The sequence below is a fragment of the Bubalus bubalis genome, chromosome 17 (assembly GCF_019923935.1).
Source record: "Bubalus bubalis isolate 160015118507 breed Murrah chromosome 17, NDDB_SH_1, whole genome shotgun sequence".
NCBI lineage: Eukaryota > Metazoa > Chordata > Mammalia > Artiodactyla > Bovidae > Bubalus > Bubalus bubalis.
This window is the reverse complement of record NC_059173.1, coordinates 7990118-8017513: the sequence shown is the minus strand read 5'-3', so window position 1 is coordinate 8017513 and position 27396 is coordinate 7990118. Positions and strand designations below refer to the sequence as shown.

The following is a 27396-nucleotide window of genomic DNA, read 5'->3' as shown; positions in this document are numbered from 1 at the left end:
CTGCTCAGCCCTCTTGCCCACTGCATTCTCTGAGGCATGTTCCAGAATTGAGAAAGGTTCCTGGGCGCAGGGGGCAGCCTGCAAATTACTGGTCCTACAAGACTGGACTTACAGGAGGTGTCAGCTCATGCCTTCCGCGGCTAGCTGGAGACACAGAACCACCCAGACTCATGTCTCTGAACATCCCAACTACTCAGGGTGGCGTGCAACCACAGGGTCACCTGGGCAGATGCAATTGTTGTTCAGTTGCTCAGTTGTGTCTGACTCTTTGCAACCCCATGGACTGAAGCACACCAGGCTTCCCTGTCCTTCACTGTCTCCTGGAGTTTTCTCAAACTCATGTCCATTGAGTCAGCTCTTCGCATCAGGTGGCCAACTATTGCAGCTTCAGCTTCAGCATTAGTCGTCCCAATGAATACTCAGGGTTGATTTCCTTTAGGACTGACTGGTTTGATCTCCTTGCAAATGCAGTTCAGTTCAGTTCAGTCACTTAGTCGTGTCCGACTCTTTGCGATCCCATGGACTGCAACACGCCAGGCTTCCCTGTCCTTCACCAACTCCTGGAGCTTGCTCAAATTCATGTCCATCAAGTCAGTGATGCCATCCAACCATCTCATCCTCTGTCATCCCCTTCTCCTCATGCCTTCAATCTTTCCCACCATCAGGGTCTTTTCCTATGAGTCAGTTCTTCCCATCAGGTGGCCAAAGTATTGGAGTTTCAGCTTCAACATCAGTCCTTCCAATGAATATTCAGGACTGATCTTTAGGATGGACTGGTTGGATCTCCTTGCAGTCCAAGGGACTCTCAAGAGTCTTCTCCAGCACCAGTTCAAAAGCATCAACTCTTCGGTTCTCAGCTTTCCATAGTCCAACTCTCACATCCGTAGATGACTACTGGAAAAACCACAGCTTTGACTAGATGGACCTTTGTTGGCAAAGTAATGTCTCTGCTTTTTAATATGCTATCTAGGTTGGTCATAGCTTTTCTTCCAAGAAGCAAGCATCTTAATTTCATGGCTGTAGTCACCATCTGCAGTGATTTTGGAGCCCCCAAAACAAATTGCGGATGCAGCAAGAGCATCTTAAACTATCTGGGCATCCTGGGGCTGGGTCAGCCTCCTCCCACTTCTCTGTCTCTCTGAAGCCTTGGTTCTCAGGTGTCCCTGGGGCCCGTCACGTATAACTGGACGCACTGATGGAAGGACCACTATTGGACAGCAGGAGCTTTTAAAGTTTCCCAGCTGGATGTGAAAGTCAGAACAGCGGGGCTCCAACCATGGTCCTGGGACCAGCAGCATCCAGTATCATCTGGGAACTTGTTAAAAATGCAAATTCTTGGACTCCACCTCAAACCCAGCAAATCGAAAATTGGGGGTGGGGTGGGGCCCAGCAGTTTGTTTTGAAAGATCTCAGGTGAGCTTCCCTGATAGCTCAGTTGGTAAAGAATCTGCCTGCAATGCAGGAGACCCGGTTCAATTCAAGGGTCGGGAAGATCTGCTGGAGAAGGGATAGGCTACCCACTCCAGTATTCTTGGGCTTCCCTTGTGGCTTAGCTGGTAAAGAACCTGCCTGCAATGCCAGAGACCTGGGTTCAATCCCTGGGTTTGGAAGATCCCCTGGACAAGGGAAAGGCTATCCACTTCAGTATTCTGGCCTGGAGAATCCCATGAACTGTATAGTCCATGGGGTTGCAAATGTCGGACATGACAGTGACTTTCACATCCCAGCTGATGCTGACATGCGTGTCCTGGAGCTCACAGCTTGGATGCAGAGACAAGCACGTAACTAGAAAAGGGCTGCACAGTGAGATGAGGGTGAGATGGAATATATCGCAGATGGTGGAAATGCAGGAGGCGCCCAACATGCCTGGGGTGTCAGGAGAGACTTCTCAGGAGGCGACAGCCAAGACTGAGCTTCAGAACATGAGTCAGATCAACTTGCGTAGTTCAGTTTGGTTCCGCACACGCTTGTTGGCAGCCCACACGTGCTTCCAGATAGAGCCAGAGGTGAGTCAGCCAAGGCCCTGCCCCCAAGGGGCTCCCCAGCTAGTCGGGGGACAGAAGCATGAGCAGGCTTGAGCCGCAGAACAGCGAGAGCTTACACTTGCTGTCTGCCAGGCGCTGTTCTTAAACATTTGCTTTGCAAATACTAACTCTTCAGCCCCCACAAGACCCCTCTGAGGCCATGCCCTGCCATTTACCTCTGTCTCCCCACAGTCCAATAAATAAATTAATCAATCAATATCCTAGAGAGCTGGGAGTCTCTCCTAAGCTGGAGGTGGTCCTGAGTTCAGGATTTTGATGGTGGACTGTTCTGGAAGCTGATTATAAAGCAGACAGTGTTTCCTAATCAGGGAGAGAGGGAAGGGTCCCTTGGCCACCCACTTGCCCATTTCTACTCCAGCCACGCAGCCAAGCTCTTCCAGAGCTCGTGACCTCCAAGAGGCATCAGGCTCGAGTCTGAAGGCCAGCATGTTAGAGGCCTCCGGCAAACCGCCACGGGTTGGGGACCCAGGGCATGGGGGAGGGGCAGGTCTGCTCACTGCTCGGCGCCTCCCCGGACAGCAGGGCTGTTCCCAGGCCTGGCCCCAAGGTCCCCGCTCGCCGTCCCCTGCGGTCTGTCTACTCTCGAAACGTCAGCTCCCTGCCCGTAGGGCCTGTTCTCATCGAGAACATTGTTGTCTCCTTAGATTGGAAAACATTGCCTGGACAGGTGAGTGTTTCTCCCTGGGGCAGGAACAAACAGTCTCTTGGCTGGGGAACCACAAAATATCCCTGATTGCAGGCTCCCACCTCAGCTTTCCCACAGGCATCTCACAAGCCTCATGCCCACAGACTCACACTCGCCTGCACTTAAACACTCACTTGTGCTTTTCCCACAATTCTGGACCCTTGCCAACATATCCACAGAGACTCCAGCACTCACAGCCACTGTTATTTAAAGGCAATTCGATGTTGGCATTAAGCTCACAAACATATCACTCTGCAGAGTGTACACTGTAAACTCACACCTAGGCACAGCCTCACACAACTGCACAATCACAGATTCCTACAGACCAACTCCCTACTCTTGATCTCCAGCGTCCATGAGACAGGCTCCTCTGTCCATGGGATTTTTTAGGCAAGAGAATGTGCACACGCATGCCCACACACACACACACACACTGTTGCATCACCCGTCCCTTAAAGTCACATGTCCATCCTTCATCATGCCCTCCCACGGAAAAAAGAAAGACCACCACAGTTAGGAAGCTGCGAAGGAAGGGGTCTGAATGCAGGGAGCCTGGGACACTGGGGCCCTACCGTTCTGCACAGTTGTCCTGGCAACGGAAGACGGTCATCTTTTTGTAGTCGAAAAAGGACACGCCTCGAAGGGCCCGGCTCTGGGTGTCATCCAGGTAGCAGCCGATGTACTTAGCTTTGGGAAGATGAGAAAAGTCAGATCTGGGGTGGTGGGGGAAGGGGACAAAGCTGAAAAGGTTTCAGAAGTGACGAGTATGCCTCTGGCTATGTGGCTTTGTTGACCTCTTGGTACCAATTCCTTCCTCTGAGCAGTAAAGTGGAAACGAGAGAGTCTGAAACTCGTGTGCACTGGCAGAGCTTGGTCTACGGGGGCAGTGGAGTCCCGTGGGTAAGGCCGTGGGCCCTGGAGGCCAACAGAGGGGAGGAAGGGACCTTCCATAGCCAGGGTTAAGGGCACACCCCTGGGCTCTACTGATGGCAACTGGGCACCCAGCAACCCGAGCTAGCCTCATCCCTGAGCGCCAAGCACACGGGGCTCTTAGTAAGACAGCTCTGAAGAGCTTGATCCGTTGACAGCCTGCTGTCATTTCTACAAGATGACTTAAGGTTATTTTTTTCTTGGAAGGAACACTGGACTTGGACACCTCAATATCCAAGTTACCGTCTCACTTTGGTGACATTCCAGTGCATTTGGGGCGCTTAATTTCTCTGAAGCCCAGTTTCCTTCACTGTGGGGATGAAAATATCAGGCCAATGAGGTTAAAATGGACTTATCTGCATAAACATTTCCTCCACAGGGTCTTGCATATGTTAAGGTGAGTGGGATAAGAAACCAGCCATTCACGGCGCTGTTTGAAGTTCTTTCCAATTTTCCCACCTTGTAAGCCAAGGTAAAGGCTTTCATCCAGAAGGAAAAAAAATTTTTTTAAAGATTCTGTTTGATGTGGATTATTTTTAAAGTCTTTATTGAATTTGCGACAATATGGCTTCTGTTTTCTGTTTTGGGTTTTTGGCTGTGAGGCACATGGGATCTTAGCTTCTTAACCAGGGACCGAACTCACACCCGCTGCACTGCAAGGGGAAGTCTTAACCTCTGGACCACCCTGGGAGTTCCCCAGAGGAAAATCTTAAACTATGTTAAACAACCATCCAATGATACACCATTCATTTAGTTTTCTTAGATTAGTACGTGTGTTCTTACGCATCATGGTAAATAGTACATGAAGATGGTACTTGACAGTCTATCAAGTCTTTTCCCGTGTGTTCTTACAATCATTATTAATTTGGACACACACTTTGCTAAGTGCTTTACACATACTGTCTCCGTGGAGCCTTAGAGTGAGCCTGTGAGGGAATTATTAATATTCCCCATCAATGTAGAAGAGGAAACTGAGGCCCTGAGAGGCTAAGTCAGCAGCCCAAGGAAACACAGCTTATACCCGCGGGCCTGGGTTTGGACCCAGGCAACCTGGCCGCAGAGCCCATGTTCTGAACTACTGCACTCCTTGTTTCTCTTTGCTTTTCCTTTTTTTTAAAGCTTATTTTTTCCTGCTGTGGACCATTTTAAAGTCTTTATTGAATGTGTGACAATATTGTTTCTGTTTTATGTTTTGGTTTCTCACTGGGAGGCACGTGGGATCTTAGAGCTCCTGTCCCCGACTGGGGATCAAACCTGCGTCCCCTGTGCTGGAAGGCGAAGTCTTAGCCACTGGACCACCAGGAAAGTCCCTCTGGTTTCTCTTTGGATCCGGGGACCTTTGCAATGACCCAGGTGCAGTGGCTCCTGGCATGCTTAGACTCTGTTCTTAGACGATTGAACAGAGGCCCAGAAAGGTGAAGTGAACTGTCCCAGACCTGAAACTAACTGATGATAGAATAAAGATTTAAGTTTAGGTCTATCGGACCCCAACCCAGTGCTCTTGCATTTGGGAGTCACTGGAGGTGAGCCTGAGGACCCAGCCAGCCCTTGGAATTAAACGGCCCTCCTGGAGAATGATTGAGGAAAAGGCTATATGCCACTTGCTCTCGTTCAGGCCTAGGGGGCTGTCTATTTAAACTGTGGGCTCCTTGCCACTCCCCCGCCCCAACGCGTGGTGGAGCACAGGGTCTAGCAGAGGATACAGGCTTGTTAAGGAGCAATTGTGTCCCCTCAACGCCGCCCTGGGAGGTGCAGAATTTGTCAGCCTCACTGGAGATGTGTCTCAACCCTGATCATCTTGAATTTCTTTCATAAGACAGAGGTGATTTGGTCGACTAAAAACAGCCCATCTTTAAAAGAAACATTGCCTCCCTGGAGCAGGGACGTCAGACGGTGACAGCTCTGGAAAAGCCCACATCTTGTCACTGTGCTTGTTCAACAATGGATGACTCTCCTGTGTCACAGAGGGTGTGTGTGTGTGTGTGTGTGTGACGTTTACATCTGGGCTGGGAGAGAGAACTTCCATGGGCCATGGTTGGCAAGTAACCTTAGTTCAATAGTTCACTAGAGGACAGAGTGTCCAAGGATGGGCAGGAGGAGAAAAAAAAAAGGAGGAAGGAGAGGAAGGGAAAGGGAAAGTGAAGGACCCGTTGTTTATTTTGACAGAATGAGGTCATTGTCATCAGGTCAAAAGCTGTGTGTGTGTGAGAGGGAGAATATGCATTGAGTACCTACTATGTGCTGTCTACTATGTGCCATGCCTCATTTAAAAAGATTCGGTCCTCACACCCTTCTTATTAACCCATCTTATAGATGAAGAGACTGATCCTAATGACTGTTCCATCTCTCTGTCTTAGAAGTGAATCTTTGTATCTGGCATACGGTATATGCTTTCTGGCTGGTCCCCACTCATGTTACTCTGTCTTACTTGTTTCTAAGTAGAATTCGAAACAATGCAATCTGCCTGTGTGCCTACAGCTTGGAAGCATCTGGCCTCAAATTTAAGCCCAGATCTGTCCTCCAGCCATTGTACATTTGAGGAGGTTTCGCTTCCATTCGCCCACAGGCCTCAGGATCATAAGGTGCCACACTGAGTCCTGAGGGAGATGAGTGCTCACGACCCAGAAATGCTGGGCTTGGAGCTGGATGTACTATGACCATGGGTGGTCTTGCCAGAGGGTGAGGGTAGGTGCATTTGACTATAGGTGGGATTGTGGATTGTGTTAGATGAGAGTTTTATAATCAAATTAATAGGTGTGTGAGCATATGTACGCACATGTCCACTGTAGGGTGAATGGGTGGGCTGTCACGGTACTCTTTGTGCCTTCAAAGCACCCTATCCTCGTGTTTTTCTGTTGCACACACGTGTGCATGCTCAGTCACGTCCCACTCTTTGCAACCCCCTTGGACTATAGCCCGCCTGCCAGGCTCCTCTGTCCATGGGATTTTCCAGGCAAGACTACTGGAGTGGGTTGCCATTGCCTTGTCCAGGGGACCTTCCTGAGCCAGAGATCGAACCTGTGCCTCCTTCCCTGGCAGGCGGATTTCTACCCCTAGTGCCACCTGGGAAGCCCTTACCTGCTCTGATCGTGGGGAGACACTGACCTTGGAAGAGCTGATCATATTGCACCTGCCACCAGCCAGTGATTGATGGCTCCGGGGAAGGACACAGGACCTACTCTTCGGATTCTTATAGATTAAAGCTGGGAGAAAGACGTCTGTCTCCCTTGAGTTGTGACACTGGTATTTTCTAAGCCCAGAACTACCAACAGCCAAGATCCCTGGCACAAAGTCAGTCTGTGCAGAAGAACCAAGCTAAGTCGGAAGCAAGCAGAGATGAGAGTTAGGAAGAGAATGGCACAATTCATTCATTTGACAACCTAGGCTCTTCGGTAGTTTGGTGACAAGACACACTACATTTTCTTCTTTGGCTGAAGCTGATTCAAGGCGGGTTTTTTGTCACCTGCCATCACAGGAGCACTGACTAATATGCTGACTGCTGAGCTAAGTTGCTTGAGTCCACCCAGCTGGGGGAGTCCAGACTATGTCCCTATTTAGGGTGCCCTTTCTTGAGTACCACACTTAGTCTCGGCTTGGGAGAAAGGCTTCTCCATCCCGCCAGAGAGACCTTCCTGGAGGGATGATGGGAGACGGAGGGTCTTTTGGAAGAGGAGTTAATACTTGACCATAGGTCCATCTGCCCCAAAGCCTGGGCTTTTAAATGCTGTACCATCCCTTCCCTAACCCTCCCACCAGACCAGGCAACAGGCTGAGATGACCCACACAACAGCCGCTCAAAGACTTGATGTGGGAACAGATGAACCTCCTCTTCTTCCTCTGTCCACAGGAGGGAAAAAGAGACTCACGGTCCCCTTCACTGGTGCTCTGGAGAAGTGTGGGCATGCTATATACTGTGACCTGACGGATGAGCTGAGCTCTTTGGGTCAGGAAACGGATACTGAATCTGTTTCCTCCTTGCCCTGGGTAAGGAAGGGCTGGTGACTCTTTCCCTCCTGACCCTTGAGCGCAGGCTGTGGCCAACACAACCGGCGACCCTGTCCCTGGAGCTCTATCACCCAGTTAGAGATAAGCTCATGGTGGGGTGGGGGTGGTGGGAGGGGGTGGGCTACCATCCAACCCACTTCCGATTTTCCTCAAGTTCTGCTGCAGTGGCAGAATCTCCCGGAGATGAGGGGGAGGTCGGGTATGTAAAACAGGGACAAAATTCACAGGCCACTTGAGGGTGAATTAATGGCTGAGTTCATATAATCTATCAGCTCGTCGGAGCAGCCATCCGAATATCGCTGAAACGGCAAAGTCCCATCCCAGCCTGGCTATTTATCTCAAGCGTGGAAACCAGCGAGGGATGAGCCCAGGAGAACACAAGCATCTGGAAAAGAGCTTTCCTGACTATTTCCACCCCCCTTTCCTGTCCTTTTTTCCCCTCTTTTGCTTCAATTAATCTTCCTTTTCAAGCAACATTGCTCTCTTCAATAAAGGTAATTTGTTAAGAGGACAGCCAAACATGTGCTAATTTGTATTCCTCTTATTTATTGTTTGTGAGTAGATTTGCAGACAGGAGGTATTACAGTGTCCTCAAGGAGTTTCAGAGTCTACCAGATCTGGGTTCTAATCCTGCCACTGCAAGTAGGCTGGCGGTAGTACTCAAGGTCGTGCCTAAAAAGTGGAAATAAAACATAAGCGTGTAGGATTTCCCCCGTGGTCCAGGGGTTAGGAATTCCCCTTGCAGTGCAAGGGACGCAAGTTCAATCTCTGGTTGGGGAAATAAGATCCCACGTGCCTCGGGGCAACCAAGTACCTGCTTGCTGCGACCACTCAACCCACGTCACAGCTAGAGAGTCAGTGCACCGTGACCAAAGATCCCACATGATGTAATGAAGATCCCGCGTGCCACAGCCAAGACCGGACACAGCCAAAGAAATGCAATAAAAATTGGAAAAAAAAAAAAAAAAACCAACATAAGGGTATTTTGGGTTGAACTGTGCCCCTCATAAAAAAAGATCAGTTGAAGCCCTAAGCCCAGTACCTCAGAATGTGACCTTCTTTGGAAATAGGGTCACTTCTGATGTAATTAATTATGAAGTGATACTGGAGTAGGTGGGTCCCCATCCAACATGACTGGTGTCCTTATAAGAAAGCGGTATTTTTAAAAACTATTTATTTATTTGGCTGCTCTGGGTCTTTAGTTGCAGCACATGAGACCTTTTTCTTTTTTTGGAAAGAAATTTATTTATTTATTTTATTTTTGGCTGTGCTTGGTCTTTGCTGTTGTGCAGGCTTTCTTTCTGGTTGCGGTACTCAGGCTTCGCATCGTGGTAGCTTCTCTTGTTGTGACGCATGGTCTCCAGGGTGCTTGGGCTTCAGTAGTCACGGCACATGGGCTCCGTAGTTGTGGCTCCCGGGCTCTAGAGCACAGGCTCAGTAGCTGTGGCACATGGGCTTAGTTACTCCGTGGCATGTGGGGCCTTCCCGGACCAGGGATTGACCCCATGTCTCCTGCATTGGCAGGCAGATTCTTTACCACTGAGCCACCAGGGAAGCCCATCTTTAAGTTGAGTCAGGTTAACTCTTAGTTGCAGCGGGATCTAGTTCTCCCACCAGGGATCGGACCTGGCCCCCCTGCATTGGGAGCATGGAGTTTTAGCCACTGGACCACCAGGGAAGTCCCTACAGGGGTATTTTTTAAATTGACTGTAAGAAAAAAAAATTGACCAGAAGATTGATCTCTTTGTGGAACAGAGAAACAGTTACTTTCCTACTGGGGATTCTTCACTGTCTTGGAAAGTTGTCTCTCAGGAGGATCACTCCAGGGCTATCCGGGCTTCCTTGTGCAGGAAATTCCATTCCTGGAGTTCCTGCTCATATCTAGGTTCCCTTGGGGTAGAAGGGAGGGACGCATCTTTCACTTTGGTCAGGGCCCAAGGATCCTACAGGCTCAGCTCAACTATCTCCTCCCCCCAGGAAGGCACAATACAGCCCCATGACCCAACTGGATCCCTCCCTTGGGATCCCAGAGTCCCCTGGTTTACCCCACCTCAACACTTTTCTAAACAATTTTCCAAGCACTGGGCATTATTTTTTCAGAGTATGAAGAATTTAGGCCCACTGTGGAAGAATTTTTAACAAAATGAAAAAGTGCTCTAGTGGGGGAAAGCATGACATGATGCTATATATATACAGTGTTCTGTTGTTTAGAAATCACCAACTCAACTCTGTGAGATGGTGACGGACAGGGGAGCCTCGAGTACTGCAGTCCATAAGATTGCAAAGAGTCAGGCACGACTTAGTGACTGAAAAACAATTCTTTAGAAATAAACCCATAAGGGAGGAAACAAGACCATAAAGGTGATACCTCAACAGGGTTGATCATGACTGTTGTTGGATGGTGGGCCTCTGGGCTATTTTAACTTTTATCTCTTTTTGCTGTGTATTCTAATTTTTCTACAATAAGCATGTGTGACTTTGATAATCAAGAAAAAAGTTATATTCTAAAATATGATTCATCTTTTTCCTTGTCTTTCTTTCCCCTGGAGGGTATGACTATTCCTCAGACCAAAAAAAGAAAAAGTGTGCTTGAATCATTCTTGTGTCTCCACCTCCCAGCACAGGGCAGGGCAAACAGACATGCAATAAATACAGAATGAATGAGTGAATGAATGGAGTTGGGATTCTATTAAGAGTTGGACATGACTGAGTGACTGAACAATGAACAATATAGCTCAGTGGTTAAGAATAAGAGCTTTGGGGGCTTCCCTGGTGGCTCTGGATCTTTTTTAAGCAACAGTTAGAACTGGACATGGAACAACAGACTGGTTGCAAATCGGGAAAGGAGTATGTCAAGGCTGTACATTGTCACTGCGTTTATTTAACTTATATGCAGAGTACATCATGTGAAATGCCAGGCTGGATGAAGCACAAGCTGGAATCAAGATTGCCAGGAGAAATACCAATAACTTCAGATATGCAGATGATACCACACTTATGGCAGAAAGCAAAGAAGAACTAAAGAGCCTCTTGATGAAAGTGAAAGAGGAGAGTGAAAAGTTGGCTTAAAGCTCAACATTCAGAAAACTAAGATCATGGCATCTGGTCCCATCACTTCATGGCAAATAGATGGGGAACAATGGAAACAGTGAGAGGCTTTATTTTGGGGGGCTACAAAATCACTGCAGATGGTGACTGCAGCCATGAAATGAAAAGATGTTTGCTCCTTGGAAGAAAAGCTATGACCAAACTAGACAGCATATTAAAAAGCAGAGACATTACTTTGTCAACAAAGGTCCATCTGGTCAAGGCTATGGTTTTCCCAGTGGTCATGTATGGATGTGAGAGTTGGACTATGGAAAGCTGAGAACTGAAGAATTGATGCTTTTGAACTGTGGTGTTGGAGAAGACTCTTGAGAGTCCCTTGGACTGCAAGGAGATCCAACCAGTCCATCCTAAAGGAAATCAGTCCTGAATATTCATTGGAAGGGCTGATGCTGAAGCTGAAACTTCAATACTTTGGCCATCTGATGTAAAGAGCTGACTCATTTGAAAAGACCCTGATGGTGGGAAAGATTGAAGGCATGAGGAGAAGGGGATGACAGAGGATGAAGTGGTTGGATGGCATCATCGACTCTATGGACCTGAGTTTGAGTAAACTCCAGGAGTTGGTGATAGACAGGGAGGCCTGGTGTGCTGCAGTCCATGGGATCGCAAAGAGTCGAATACGACTGAGCAACTGAACTGAACTTGTGGCTCAGTGGTAAAGAATCCACCTGCCAATGCAGGAGACATGGTCTGATCCCTGATCTGGGAAGACCCCACACGCCTCAGAGCAGCTAAGCCTGCTCGTCCTAGAGGCCGTGCTACCTGCAATGAGAAGCCCGGGCACCCTTACTAGAGAGTAGCTCCCGGTAGCTGCAGCTAGAGCAAAGCGCATGCAGCAATAAAGACCCTGCACAACCAAAAACAAACAAAATTATTTTTTTTAAAAAAAAGAAGAAGAGCTTTGGAAGTAAAAAAGAGTCGGGTTGGAGTCTGCTCTGCCACTTGGCACCTGTGTGACATGGGACAAGTCCTTTAACCCCTCTGAGCCTCCATTTCTTCATCTATGGAAAAGAGTTGAATACTTCCTACAGACATAAGGCTGAGTATGAGCACACAGTCTGACCCAGAGCTGACCCTCCATAACCTGCATAAATCTATCTTCTGCTGGAGGAGGTGGGAAGTGGGAGCCCTGCGGTCCCTTCCAAAAATGCTGACTAAATCTCCTGTGTCCTTCTTCAAGCCCAGCCCAACACCCTCTGTCATCTGGGGTGGGGGAAACAGAAACAGCACAGATTTTGAAATCAAACTGGAGTCAGCTCCTGACTGTGCTCCTGACAACGGGGTCACCTAAGGCAAGTCACATCACCTCTATTCTCTCCTACAGGATTACAATATTAATAATAATAGCCAGCACGCACTAAGTGCTTACTGGGGTCCAGGGTCTGTGCTGAACACTGTCTGTGCACTGAGAACTGAGACGATGTAGTGCTTAGGGTTCAAGTGTAAGATTCAAACCTCCCGGGTTCAAATATTGATTTATCCTCTCCTCCTGCTGGTTAACCTCGGGCAGGTTACCTAACCTCTCTGTGCCTCCATTTCCTCCCTGGAAGGGGGAGTTAATGACAGTGTCTACTTAACTGGGCTGCCAAGAAGACTATGGGATGTACCAGCTTCAAAGTGTTTAGAACAGTGCCTGGCATTTAGAGAGCATGCCATCGATTTATCTTATATAATCATCACAACAGACATCTGATGTTAAGTACCATTTACCTCCCAAAGGAAACTGAGGTGACCTGCCCAAAGAACTTCACAAGCCACCGCAGAACTGGGATTTGAACCCTCATGTGGCTGCTCAGAGCACAGGATCTCGAAAGCCTAGACTGGCACGTTGCAGGTGCCAGCTCCACTCGGGAAGTCAGACTTCCTGCCCAACCCCAGCCCAGCCTGGGAGCAGCTCCACCCTCCCTTCCTGTCCCGTGATGGGCTCCGAGTCCGTTACAGCTTAAGTCTTGCATCGTTGCATCAAGCAGAGCCCTTGCCAACTTTAGATAAAAACCAAATGTGTTTAGCATCAGGTCAAGGAAGCGTCTCATTTTTATTAGCGTTAATCTAATATGTTGTCTTTCCTTGCCGAACTCTGAATAAGTTAATCCAGGACAGTCTGAATTTGTGTTTTCTTAATAAGACTGCCTGATTTCAAAGCTGCCTGATGAGAGCTCTGCGCTCCAGGCTTCTTTATTTTCTCTTCTGTCTCTCTTTATACTTTATAAAATATCTAAGATTTCCAGAAGCAAGGGGTGGGGTAGCATGGTAGAGAAGAGGGCTCGCAAGCTTTGGAATTAAATGAATCTTGCTTCAAACCTCAGTTCCTCTACTCACCACCTGGGTAACCTGGGGTAAGTGACTTCTTCTGAGTTTAAAAATTTCTCATTTGTAAAATAGGATAATAATAGTCTTTCACTTGTTGAGTTGTTGTGATAATTACATAAGGCAATGACGGTCTAGCCTATAATAACCATTCAATATATATTTAGCTACTATTTCTACTACTATTAATACTAGTGGCAGCAACTATTAAGTGACCTCTTATTATAAACCAAGAGATCTGATAAGCATTTTACATATATCATCTCATTCAAATAACATATGAAAAGCGAATAGAACAGTGGCTGGCATGAAGTAGGTGCTCAAGAAGTGGTAATACTTACTTGTAACAGTGGTGGCAGTGGTGGTGGTGTTTCATCCTCATAATAAACAGGGCTGGGTGTTTCTATTGCTGTTGGATGTATCAATCGTGCCCTTAGGGAATCATATTCTACTAGAGGACCTCAACAAACACGGGAAATTACCATTCACATAAGGGCCATGACAGGGAGTACAGAGAAGGAACATTTGATCAAGCCTAGAGGGAGGTCAGAGAAGGCAATGGCAACCCACTCCAGTACTCTTGCCTGGAGAATCCCATGGATGGAGGAGCCTGGTAGGCTGCAGTCCATGGGGTTGCTGAGGTCGGACACGACTGAGCGACTTCACTTTCACTTTTCACTTTCATGCATTGGAGAAGGAAATGGCAACCCACTCCAGTGTTCTTGCCTGGAGAATCCCAAGGATGGCGGAGCCTGGTGGGCTGCCGTCTATGGGGTTGCACAGACTGAAGCAACTTAGCAGCAGCAGCAGCAGCAGCAGCAGAGAGGGGTCAGGACAATTTTCTGGAGGTGAACTAAGCTGAGACCTGGAAGATGAGTAGAGCTGTGGCCAGGCAGCAGGCTGGTCATTCCTTCATTTGTCCATCCAATAACTCTTTTATACAACCAGTAGGTACTGAGTACCATCTTTGTTTCTGGTGCTGTCCAAGGTGCTGATAGAACGAAGCAATCGGGACAGGTACCATTTCTGCCTTCATGGAGCTGACAGTCTAGTAGTAGAGATAGACTATAAGGAAGCAAAGTGCTTCCCTGGTGGTCCAGTGGTTAAGAATCCACCTTGCAACGCCGGGGACACTGGTTCGATCCCTGGTCCAGGAAGATCTCACATGCCGTGCCACAACTATTGAGTCTGCCTGACGCAACTACGGAAGCCCGCATGCCTAGAGCCTGTGTTCCACAACAAGAGAAGCCACTGGAGTGAGAAGCCTGTGCACTGAAACTAGAGACTAGCCCCTGCTTTTCACAACTAGAGAAAGCCCATGCAGCAACCAAGACCAAGAGAAGCCAAAAATAAAATTAGTAAATAAAATTTCAAAAATTAAAAAACTAAGGAAGCAAATAAAAGCAAGATACTTTCAGATGGTGATAGGTAATGTGACAAAAATAGAATTGGGGAACGTGGTCCTGAGCAGGCACAAAATGGGGCTACTTTAGGGCATTCCAGGAAGACCTCTACAGGATGGCATGGTTTGACTGGAGACCTGATGGAAGGGAGGAAGGGAGCCATGCAAAGATATGGGAAAGAGCATCCCAGATGGAAGGGACTAACTACAAAAAGATCCTGAGGTAGGAACGGGATTGGTGTGTTTAATGAGTAGCAAGGAGCAAAGTGGAGAGAGATGTGTGGTGAAGTGGGTGGGAAGTGTTACATGTTAATGTTACAACATGTAATGCCAAGTGTTACAACATGGTGGGCCATGATGGGGGCTCTGGAATTTATCCTAAGTTTGATGGGGCTTGCAAAGTAGCAGAAGGAGTTTGGAGTGGCTGGGATGAGATGAAGCTTGGTGATTGGAGAAGGTGGTGAGAGAATTTCTCCATCAAGGCAGCACCTCACACCTCAGCTATGCCTACAAGATGGGGTCCCTTACCCAGGTGGATCCACAAGACCTTCCTGATCACCCCTAAGACTCGACTCTGTGCAGGCATCATGCTAGGTGTTTCCATAATCATGTCTCATCAAACTCTCAGGAGAAGCCTGGCAGGAAGGAGGCCATTGTTCCCATCTTATAGATGACAAAACTGAGGCATGAAAAGGCCAAGCCACTTGCTTGGACTGCGTGACTGGCTGGGGTGGAGTTGGACTATGAATCCAAGTTCCCTAAGCCATTCTGCTACCTCTCACCTTCTCCTTCACTGCCCTGTGAAGTTTTTAAGGAAGTGGAATTCTAGAAAATTCCTGAGGGTAAAATGATGGGGTCTTCTGGATGGCTCCTGAGCCAGAAGCAGGTTGGGACTGAAGCAGGGAAACATGTTCCCCAGGACGAGTCCCCTCCAATAGCCCTGCTTCCTTCCACGGTGAGAGAAGGGGTTTTCCCACAAGTTGAATGACAGCGGAAGTGTGACATGTGGCAGGGAGCACAAGGGATGGGGAGGTTTTCCTTCTGTCCTGATTGGTGGTAGATCCTCCCAAACCATCTGGCTGTGATTCTGGAAATGTCCATTCGTGTTAATCTCATGAATTGCAGGAGTTGTGGGGTCCTCCCCAGAACGCTGCTCCGATGAGGGGACATCGGTTGACCCTGGGAAGTAGTCATAGAGCCAGCATCCAGGCCAGATGTGTCTGCTTTGATCTTGTCACTGACCAGCTATGTGGCCTTGGGGAAAGTTTTCACTTCTCAAACCTGTTTCCATGTGTGTTAACTGGGCATACGATCACATTCCTTAAGTCCATGGAGTGTAGTGAAAATCAAGTGAGGTGATGTACTTAGGAAGAAAAGCCCACTTTGACTGTGACAGGCTAAGAAAATGCAATGAAACGAAGTCCCCTAAGTGCCCTCACCAAGGGATCCAGCTAAGCGGAACAGAAGCTCTGCCACTAGCTAGCTGTGTGACCTTAGGCTCCCGGGGCCTCAGTCTCCTCATCTTTAAAATGGGGATAATATCACCTATCACATGGGGTTGTGGCTGTAATTTGATGCCTGTCAAGTGCTTGGAAAAGTACCTGGCCCTTAGTAAGTGCTCAATAGATGCTTGGGGTTTTGATTTTCAGGTGCATGTAACAAGGGCTATAAAGGGCTGCATGGGAGGGTCAGATGTTGAACTCTGACAGATTTAGGGTTCAGCTCTAAGCGTGGATGTTTATAAGCTGTGTGACCCTGGGCAAGCTACCTAATGTCTCTGAGCTTCAATTTTCTCCTCTGTGAAACCTCCTGCATATATAATGGCTGGTTCCTAGGAAACACTGAACACTGGCAGCTGTTGCTATAATATTATTAGTATCATCATCCCCCTTCCCTTGTCCTCAGCCACCTTCCAGCCCAGAGGCTCACCCCTCTTACCTCGCTCCTCCTCCTTCTCCCGGACGACCCTCCCCTTGAGGGCCCGGCTCCAGGCTCCCCCGTAGTCCCCCAGCTTGGCTCTCTCATTCCCGTCCTTGCCCTTGAACCAGGGTCCGTACCTGCGGGCGATGCTTGAGACTTCACCTGTGTCCCGGAAGCCTCTGCCCAGATTTAAGTCACCCAGGAAGGTCAGCTCAGCGCCCTCCGCTGGGGCCCCCACAGCGGGGTTAGCCTGGTTCTGGGAGACGGCAGGCTGACCCACAAAACCAGAGTGAAGGAAGACAAGGCTCCCAGCCGTCAGGTAGAGCACCAGGAAGGTAAAGAAACGCACAGGCTTCCTGCGGAAGTACCGCTGGAATTTGAACCAGAGCTTGGCCATAGTGGGATCATTCCGGACTGGATCGCTGGGGCTCAGCTGGGGGTTGGGGGGGTGTGGTCCAAGGAGAGAATGGAGGGGGGCTTTGTTTCTCAAGCTTCCCTTAGGGATGGAGCCCCTGGGGATCTTCAGTCTTAATCCCGCTGCGAAGGTGACTGCCAAGTCCAGGGCAGGAGGGCAAGTCCAATGCTTGGCTGACACCAAGAGAAGAGAAGACAGGCTTCCCCAGCCCTCCTGAGGTCAGGGTGAGCTTCTTTGGGCCATGAAAGGGGTTCTGAGGCTCAGGGCACTCAGGAGTTGGTCCCATTTTCCTACATCTTGTTCTCTGCCTCAGAATTCCAAAGAACTTGGAAAATAGCAATCAGAGGAGGATTTTGTGAGGGTTCACAGGCAGCTGGAGTTCGCTTCTTGCCCCTTCTCGGTTGCTCAGGCCTATAGGAGCTAGGTTAATTCACGGAGGGCCTCTTCCCCAGCTGGGGACCAAGCTCAGTCTGTCCACCTGGTGGAAACACAAGCGGGCAGCCTTTCATCTGGTGAAGCGTTAGGGCTCAGGGCTGCCACCTGCAAAAGAGCACAGGTACAGACATAAGAAACCTCCTGGCAGAGGCCAGACTGTGAAGCTTTCTTGAACATTCTCCGGGGAGGGGAGAATGCAGAGTCCAGAGAGAGAGGAAACCAGTGGCCCAAAGAACCCAGCAGTGCTGGGTAAAAGCGACTCCTGCTGGTCCTCGTCTTGGGACAAGCTTTCTCTTGGACAAACTCAGGTCCTTAAGCCCCATTGCTCAGTGCTCAGTCATGTTTGACTCTTTGCGACCCTTTGGACTGTAGCCCACCAGGCTCCTCTGTCCATGGGATCTTTCATACACGAATACTGGAGTGGCTTGCCATTCCCTTCTCCAAGGGATCTTCCCAACCCAGGGATTGAACCTGCACCTCTTGCATCTCCTGCATTGCAGGCAGATTCTTTACTGCTGAGCCATGGGGGAAGCCCTTCCTAAGCCCCATACGTCTGCATATTTGTCAAATATATGCTGATTCATGGGGGTTACTTTAAGTCTAAATGTACTTCCTAGGTCTTTGCCAGACTGTCTGCTGGACATGGCTGATACTGAACTAGATCAAATTTGTTCATTTTTTACCCCCCAAACACATATTTATAGAAGACCTACTGTGTAGCAGGCACTGTCCTGCATGTGTGCTAAGTCGCTTCAGTCTGTCCGACTCTTTGGGACCCCATGTAGACTGTAGCCCACCAGGCTCCTCTGTCCATGGGATTTTTCAGGCAGGACTACTGGAGTGGGTTGCCATGCCCTCCTCCAGGCTCTGTTCTAGGTGCTGGGAATAAAGCTGTGAACCCAAGAGACACAGTTCCTTCTCTCACCGGGATCACATTGTCATGGAAGAGTTCAAACCCAGAGTCCCTCTCTTTTATCCAAGGAAGAAAAGGAGAAGGAAGGAAAGCAGAATTATTTAGCAACATACGCATTCACTCAGTATTTATTATGCATGGCATGCTCTGCTTTGTACAGAGCCTTCCACGTGCATTAATTACTCTTCCCCATGTTCCCATGGGAAGTGACTATTTCCCATTTTACAAATGAGGAAACTGAGGATACACAGCTGGTGAGTGGTGGAGGTGGGATTGGAACCTAGGACAGTCCGAACACAAAAGCACAGCTCCGAACCCCCGCCTTTTTGACTCTTTCTCCCACACGGTCAGGGCATCACTTGGGAGTTCCAAGACAGCCCCCGAAGCAGCAGCCCGTCTCCACCTGCTCCCAGTGGCCAGTGGCGGCTCATTGTATGAGGGCCCCTCAGAGTGTGGTCTGAGGAGCGTCTGATTCAGCATCCCTTGGGAGCCTGGCTACCCATGAAGATTCCCAATCTCTCCAATCGGAATTTCTGGTTGAGGAGGAAGCCTACAGGTGTAACCAGGTGCTCTCAGGTGATGATCACGAGCACAAAGGTTTGACAACCATGGTTTTTTTCAGTAAACACTCAGGATCAGCAGTCTGGAAGAAAATAGATTGTAAATTAGAAAATGGAAAAAAAAAAAAAAACCTCCATTTGCCTTATGTGGTTTCATATCACCACCAGCAGGGGGCCTCATGACAATCTTGGCCACTGCAAAGGAGTCAACTGTCAGCCAGCCAGTGGGTGATTTGAATGGGGACAGCCCCTACCAAATCCAGACAGCAGCATGAGAGTTTAACTTCGGTGTGAGGTAGAGTCCAGTGTTCCTACATGTGCCATCCTATTCATTCAAGAATTAAGTACTGAGCACCTACATGCACTAGCTATCGTTGTAAGCACTTGGAACTATTCAATGAACAAGACAGCCCCAAATGCATGCTCTTGTGGGGTCAAACTATCTGTTCATCCATCCATCATTCTTTAATCTATCCAGCAGTCCCCCTACCCATCCATCCATCCATTAAGTCACAATCTATTCACCCATCCATCATTCATTCTTTAATCTATCCATCAATTCCCCTACCCCTCCATCCATTCATCATGAATCTGTTCATTAATCCATCCACCCATCCATCCATCACCCATTCGTTCATCTATCTATTCATCTGAATTGGAGCAGCCCACTCATTCATCCAGCTCTCCACCCACCCATTCATCCAGCTCTCCACCCACCCATTCATCCACCCATTCCTCCAATCATTTAGCAACATGTGTTACTTGCCTACCATGCATGTGCTTGGAATGCAGAAATAAATAATTTGAAAAAAAAACAAACAAACTCGGAGTTGTTGCTTTCAAAGAATTCAGAGTTTACTGAGGGAGAGCAATTTAAGCGAGAACCATATCAAATCACTATACTAGAGTTGCTGCTGCTGCAAAGTCACTTCAGTCGTGTCCGACTCTGTGCGACCCCTTAGACGGCAGCCCATCAGGCTCCCCCATCCCTGGGATTCTCCAGGCAAGAACACTGGAGTAGGTTACCATTTCCTTCTCCAATGCATGAAAGTGAAAAGTGAAAGTGAACTCGAAATCAGTTGTGTCTGACTCTTCTCGACCCCATGGACTGTAGCCCCCCAGGCTCCTCTGTCCATGGGATTTTCCAGGCAGAGAGACAATGATAAATCCCATAGTAGATGTATATATAAGATATAGAACAGAAATTAATATTAACAGCTAATGTTTATCGAGCACTTAATATATGCCAGATACCGCTCTACAAACACAATGCTCTGATTTAATCGTCATGTCAATCCAATGAGGAAGATCTAGATCCATTTCAAAGAGGAGAGAAATGAAGCGCAGGATGATAAAGTAACTTGTCCAAGGCCACACAGCTGGTAAGTGGCAGCTGGCTTGTGAACCTGGGCTCATCTGATTTCACAGCTTGTGTTCCTAACCACACATCTATTCTAGTCTTGTATTCCTTTGAGAATATGGTAAAAAAAACAAAAAACAAAAAACAAAAAACTACAGGCTTATGCCCAGAGAAGAGAGCTTCAACAAAAGTTTCTAGATATTGGCTTACAATGTCAAGGGGTTTCTGCACCCTCGGGTAAGAGGCCCCGGCATGTGGGAGCCCCGAGAAGTGAGGGTCTGAAGCTGCCCTGAGGGGACTCAGAGAGGGCTTCCCTCTGGCAGGGGTCTTTAAGCTGGCGGGTCTTGCAGTAAGAGTCAGCTTTCTGGGTGAAGAAACAGCAGAAGCACACTTTAGGGAGGAGGCGCAGCACACACCAGGGCAGGGCACTGCGGTGGAGGCAGCCGAGGGGCTTACTGAGTGAAGCCAAGTTGCTCAGTCGTGTCTGACTCTTTGCGACCCCAAGGACTGTATATAGCCCACCAGGCTCCTCCGTCCATGGGATTCTCCAGGCAGGAATAGTGGAATGGGTTGCCATGTCCTTCTGCAGGGGATCTTCCTGACTCAGGGATCGAACCCAGGTCTCCCACGCTGCAGGCAGATGCTTTACCCTCTGAGCCACTAGAGGAGCTTAGTGCATGGTAAGAAGGCAGTGAAGCGGTGGGTTGGGGTCAGACCCTGGGGAGCCTTGAATGCCAAGCTCAGAAATCTGGACTATACTCTAACTGAAGTTTCATGGTCACACCGACACTTTGGAAAGACCAGCCTCTTATCAGCTTAAAAACCTCTGGGCAGTGAGGGGTGTCCCCTGGTATTCCATGTAAATCACACACATGGCAGAGATTTCCGCAGCTGGGCCAGGATGAAGAAAGACCAGCAGCCCTCATGGGAATAGGCGGTGAGGGGGACACCAGCCCTTCCAGAGGCATGCAGGCAAGAGCATGGACTCTGCAGGCGGACAGATCTGGGCTCAAATCCCGCCTCTTCCATCCACCACCTGTGTGACTGGGTCAAGACACCTCTTCTCAGCGACCGAGGCTCCTGACCTGTGAAGTGGACATAAGAAGCCTGACACTCCCCCCAAAATATATTGGTTGGAGGATTGCATTAAAAACTACAGGAAGAGCACAGGGGGCTCAGCTTGGTGCTCTGTGGTGACCTCGATGTGTGGGATGGGGGTGTAGGGTGGGAGGGAAGTCCAAGAGGGAGGGAATATATGTACACATATAGCTGATTCACTTTATCGTATACTAGAAAACCAACACAGCATTGTAAAGCAACTATACCCCAGTTAAAAAAAATTGTACTGTGTGCAACTGGCACATAGTAGGTGCTCAAGAAGAGCCCTCAGCCCCTCCCCTCCCGTGAGCACACGTGAGCTGCCTTCAGAGCCCCTTGCCGACAGCAAGCAGAGCATCTGCTGGGGGTATGGAGACAGCAAGGATTTCCGCTGTTGCGTTCCCTGTGGCTCTCTGTCTCTCTGAGGGTATTTCTGGGTCTAGTTCCTTTTTGTTGTTCCCTTCCCGTTCTTCTATATTTCAACACATCTTTTCTCTAAGTGGGTGCCAAATGGGTTTTAAGAAGATAATGAGCTCATTAGGAGCTGGCAGGGAACAGAGACTGAGGCAGCGGTGGTGCCGGATGCAGGGTTGGGGAAAGTGGGGGGCACGGATTCTGAGGAAGGGGGCTCCTCCTGGGGAAGGCGGATGCTGACTCGAGTCGCCCACACCAGACTGCCAGTGCTGGGAGGTGGGGGAGGTCACCTGGAAGGAGGACGCCCTGGACTCCGAGCCCCGTGTAAGTGGGACCCTGTCTGTGCTCTCGCTATGCCAGCCCCATCCTCTGGCAGACGGTAAGTCCCCAGGGAACACTGGTGCAGAAAATAGTGAGAAGAAGCAGAGAACTTGAACCTCCACCACAGGTCCCTGCCATGTGCCAAATCCCTGAGTGACAGCCTGAGGGAGTTGCAAATGCAGGGCCCCCTGCAGCAGCCTCCTTCGTTTCTCGGCCTCGGGTGGTCGGGTGGTCCTAGGGCACAGGGGCCCCCGCTGAGCCAATCCCACTTCCCCCAGGGAAACGTCTGTCTCTCCTGTCCACCCATCATCCTTCCTCTCCCTTCTCTCTCTTTCCTTCCAAGTCTCTCTCCAGCTCTCTTTGTCTGTGTCTCTCCAGACAGAACTGGGGAATGGAACTAACTGTCACTGGCGGAACACTGTGTTTGAAGGTTTCACAAGCCTCTAACCAGCTCCTCCCTCCCGGCAACCTGCAAAGTAGGTGTGACTGGCGCCCCGGACTCCATAGCTTATGTGTGTCCCACCCTGGGCTGCGGGCACGCCTTGGCCTCCAGCTGCCCCTTCTCCTCTGTTTCCGGTTGTTCGTTACAAGCTGGAAGCCAGAATTGCATTAACAAGACTCGACAGGTGTCTTCACCTCTCTGAACTGCTGTTTTCTCTCAGCAAAGCAGGTAGCCCCTAGAAGTCTCCCTTGCAGGGTCTTGGGGGGGAGGACTTGATGAGATCACTCACAGGGGCAGAGATGGTGTTCCTTAAAAGCTGGCTATCACAGCTTCATCCCTTTGCATTTCACGTGAGACCTGCTCTGAGCGTCAGTTTCCCCATCTGCTGAAAGTGGCACAAACCCCCTACCCTGCCTCCCTCCTTGGGTTGGCGTGAGTTGCCATGACAGGGAGGCCGAGAGGCCCCCTTTGCGGGAATGACAGTGTTTGGTTACTTCAGTTCGTGTTTCCAGCTGGAGCCCCAGAGTGTCTAAACACAGCCTATTTTTAGCACCAGAATGAACCTCGGGTGCTGAGCTGCCAAGAATATGATGGGCAGGGCAGAGCTGCCCTGAGGGAACGGAAAACAGGAGGTTCAGCTTGTCCCACAGCTCCGTCCCTGGAGGGGGGGGGCGTCGCGCTTCCCCCTCCAGATTCTGGGGAGCAGGTATGTCTGGCTGGAAGCCCATAAAGCTGGGCAGGGGCCTGGTTCTCTTTCCACAACTCCCTGAACTTGACCTCAGGGCACAAGCCCAGACACCAGCTGATTCCCTGACCATCCAAACTTGCCAAGAAAAAGATGCTGAGAAATTAGGTTTGCGAAAGTTCAACTTCTTCATGGTTCTGGGTAGGAGATCCACCTGGGGACCTCCAAGAAACTGGGAGCCCAGGTCAATGGTTACCTTTTGGTCTTGGCTAAATAGTAACAATGTCAGAAACCACTGGCATTTGCTAATACCAAATACACAGGAATTCCAGTTAAGTGAGCTATTTCAATAAAAGATGATGCTGTGAAAGTGTTGCACTCAATATGCCAGCAAAAAAACTCAATATGCCAGCCAGGAAAACTCAGCAGCGGCCACAGGATTGGAAAAGGTCAGTTTTCATTCCAATCCCTAAGAAAGGCAATGCCAAAGAACCCTCAAACTACCACACAATTGCACTCATCTCACACGCTAGTAAAGTAATGCTCAAAATTCTACAAGCCAGGCTTCAGCAATATGTGAACCGTGAACTTCCAGATGTTCAAGCTGGTTTTAGAAAAGGCAGAGGAACCAGAGATCAAATTGCCAACATCCGCTGGATCATGGAAAAAGCAAGAGAGTTCCAGAAAAACATCTATTTCTGCTTTATTGACTATGCCAAAGCCTTTGACTGTGTGGATCACAATAAACTGTGGAAAGTTGTGAAAGAGATGGGAATACCAGACCACCTGACCTGCCTCTTGAGAAATATGTATGCAGGTCAGGAAGCAACAGTTAGAACTGAACATGGAACAGCAGACTGGTTCCAAATAGGAAAAGGAGTACGTCAAGGCTGTATATTGTCACCCTGCTTATTTAACTTATATGCAGAGTATATAACCCTGGGCTGGATGAAGCACAAGCTGGAATCAAGATTGCCGGGAGAAATATCAGTGATCTCAGATATGCAGACGGCACCACCGTTATGGCAGAAAGCAAAGAAGAACTAAAGAGCCTCTTGATGAAAGTGAGAGAGTGGAAAAGTTGACTTACAGCTCAACATTCAGAAAACTAAGATCATAGGATCTGGTCCCATCACTTCATGGCACATAGATGGGGAAACAGTGGGAACAGTGAGAGACTTTATATTTTTGGGCTCCAAAATCACTGCAGATGGTGACTGCAGCCATGAAATTAAAAGACGCTTACTCCTTTGGAGGAAAGTTATGACCAATCTAGACAGCATATTAAAGAGCAGAGACATTACTTTGCCAACAAAGGTCTGTCTAGTCAAGGCTATGGTTTTTCCAGTAGTCATGTATGGATGTGAGAGTTGGACTATGAAGAAAGCTGAGCACCAAATAATTGATGCTTTTGAACTGTGGTGTTGGAGAAGACTCTTGAGAGTCCCTTGGACTGCAAGGAGATCAAACCAGTCCATCCTAAAGGAAATCAGTCCTGAATATTCATTGGAAGGACTGATGCTGAAGCTGAAACTCCAATACTTTGGCTACCTGATGCGAAGAGCTGCCTCATTGGAAAAGACCCCGATGCTGGAAAAGATTGAAGGCACGAGGAGAAGGGGACAACAGAGGATGAGATGGTTGGATGGCATCACTGACTCAATGGACATGAGTTTGAATAAACCCCAGGAGTTGGTGATGGACAGAGAGGCCTGGCATGCTATAGTCCATGGGGTCGCAAAGAGTCGGACACGGCTGAGTGACTGAACTGAACTGAACTGAAATACACAGGCACTGTGTTGAGCATCTTATTTCCATTGCACCACTTGATCCTCCCTAGAACGGTTTAACCCCTGTATACCTCAGTTTCCCCACCTATAAAAAGGGGGAAATAACAGTACTTATCTCATAGCACTGGTGTAAGGACTAAATATTAAACTGAATTAATACATGCAAGTGTCAGTGATACGTCTTATTATGACTTACAGAGAATATGTGTGGTTTTGCCTCTCAGTGCCCCTCTTTCCTGTTACAAGGATCTCCTCTTCCTTCACAGGGCCCCCTCATCAAGTCTCAGCTCATATGGCTTGGGCAGAATGGAATGCCCTCCCTAGTCACTACAAACACTATTATCTTTGTTTCCTGATAGATGTGTCCAAGATAACACAGGGTGTATATGTATTTAGGAGTGCAACTCCTGGGTCCTACTGTGAGAGCGTCTTATGACTATCCCAGGAAATGACGATCTGTCCTCTAAAAGGGCTGTAGTGAAAATCGCCCCCACCACCTTCCCCAGTAATGCACGATGAGCCCGCCTACAGCTACAAATCCCATCCACCCTTAATGCTGTCACCCTTTTTGTTTCTGCCCGTCTGCTAAATCTGTACTAGAGGAGGGCTGCGCCCTACCTATAGAATTGACTTCCACATGCCATTTGGAAGCAGACTAAGTCGACGACGGATGGGAGTCGGTGTTTAAATGCCCAGCTCCCTCACCCCACTGATGGAGTAAGTCAGGCTGTCTTTGCACAGGCTGCCTGAGCTTCCCCAGCCTCAGGCGCCCTCAGTGGTAGCTGACTGCCAGCACCACTTGCCTTGGTGTTTTCCCTTCCCTGTTTTTCTTCCCCACGCAGGGAGTGGCTCAGCTGGTAAAGAATCCGCCTGCAACGTGGGAGACCTGGGTTTGATCCCTGGGATGGGAAGATCCCCTGGAGAAGGGAAAGGCTACCCACTCCAGTGTTCTGGCCTGGAGAATTTCACGGACCGTATAGTCCATGGGGTCACAAAGAGTCAGATACGACTGAACAGCTTTCACCAGGGAAGGAAAAGGATTAGTGTGCTTTTCACCTAAATAAAGTACTTACCCATGGTATCCGTTACTTGGCATATACTCTGACTTATCCAATCTTTTCCTTATCATTAGATATGTAAAGTATTTCATTTTCCTTCCTTGTACATAAATAGTGCTATGCTACACCTCCTGAATGTAGATCTTCACCCAGATTCCTGGAAAGCAATACATGACCTCTCATGAATGTGAAGTGTGGGCACGAGTACACCCATCTTACAGGTGAGCAAGCTAAGGCTCACAGAGATTAAGTAGCTTGTCCATGTGCACACAGGTTGCGTTGCCTCTTGCATCTCACCCACCTCCCAGGAAGAGCCTCCAGAACCCCGACTCCCCACTCCCTCGGTTTCCAGGACAGAGACTCACCCACCACTGCCCAGAGCTGATAGTTCACCATCGATGTCCCCTTTCATTCATCCTTCCCAAAACTCGAGACAATAAATGAGAACGCAAAATGCCATTAGCTTCATGGCCTTTAACGCCCAGCCATCTGCCATGATGTAATTAAATAAAAAAATCAGAGGGAACATATGGTGCCCATTATGAATAAATATTAAAATTTTGTTTCCCCAGCTAATGACTCCGGCGTCTCTTGCGCCACAGGCAAACTTTACGGCCATCGTCACTTGTGACAGGGAATCGGGCTGAGCCATAGTGAAAAATGTGAGGAATGGTGTCAGATCTGGGGTAAGATCTAGTTGTCAGCCATTTCTGGCTTGAACCTGCCTCAGCCACGGGGTGGCTGTGTGATGTCAACAAGTGGTGTGAGACTCAGTTTCCCCATCTGTAAAATAGGAACAATCCACTCTGCCTCATTGGGAAAGTATAAGGGTGAAAGAAGCTAATGTCTTTAAAATACATAGCAGGGCTTCCCCGCAGTTCAGGAGTTGAGAACCTGCCTTGAAATGCAGGGGACGCTAGTTGGATCCTGGTCCAGGAAGATCCCACATGCCGCGATGCAACGAAGCCTGTGAACCACAACTACTGAGCCGGCCCTCTAGACCGAGAGCCCAAACTACTGAAGCCTGTGTGCCCTAGGGCCTGTGCTCCGCAGCAAAAGAAGCCACTGCATTGAGAAGCCCGCACACCGCAACTAGAGAGCAGCCCCTACTCTCCCCGCTCGCCACAACTAGAGAAAGCCTGCGTGCAGCACTGAAGACCCAGCCAAAAACAAACAAATAAATAAAATACATAGCACTCTAGTAACCGCACGTGCTAATATTCGTTGAGCACCTCCTACGTCAGAGTCGGACATGACTGGAGCGACTTAGCACGCAGGCACGCACGCACGTGCAAGGCACTGTTCTATACGTCAGCTTGTCGATCCTTCCAACAATCCTATATGAAAGATCTCATGTGTTAGCCTCATTTTGCAGATGAGACAACTGAGGTTCAGAGAGGTTAAGTCACCTATGCAAGGTCACACAGCTAAGGAATGGTGGCTGCTGCTGCTGCTGCTATGTCGCTTCAGTCGTGTCTGACTCTGTGCGACCCTATAGACGGC

General features: G+C 48.9%; 1 protein-coding gene across 3 annotated transcripts in view; it reads right to left on the bottom strand.

Annotated features, from left to right (window-relative positions):
• Nucleotides 1–27396, bottom strand: part of WSCD2 (WSC domain containing 2) — a 116578-nt gene that overhangs the window by 35540 nt on the left and 53642 nt on the right. For all 3 annotated transcript variants that reach the window (XM_006045053.4, XM_025267443.3, XM_044930028.2), the window contains exons 2-3: nt 16421–17357; nt 3303–3417 (exon numbers count right to left, since the gene is read on the bottom strand). In XM_006045053.4, the coding sequence (XP_006045115.3) occupies nt 3303–3417; nt 16421–16799 (494 nt within the window). In that variant the 5' untranslated portion in view covers nt 16800–17357. The remainder of the gene's footprint in view (nt 1–3302; nt 3418–16420; nt 17358–27396) is intronic.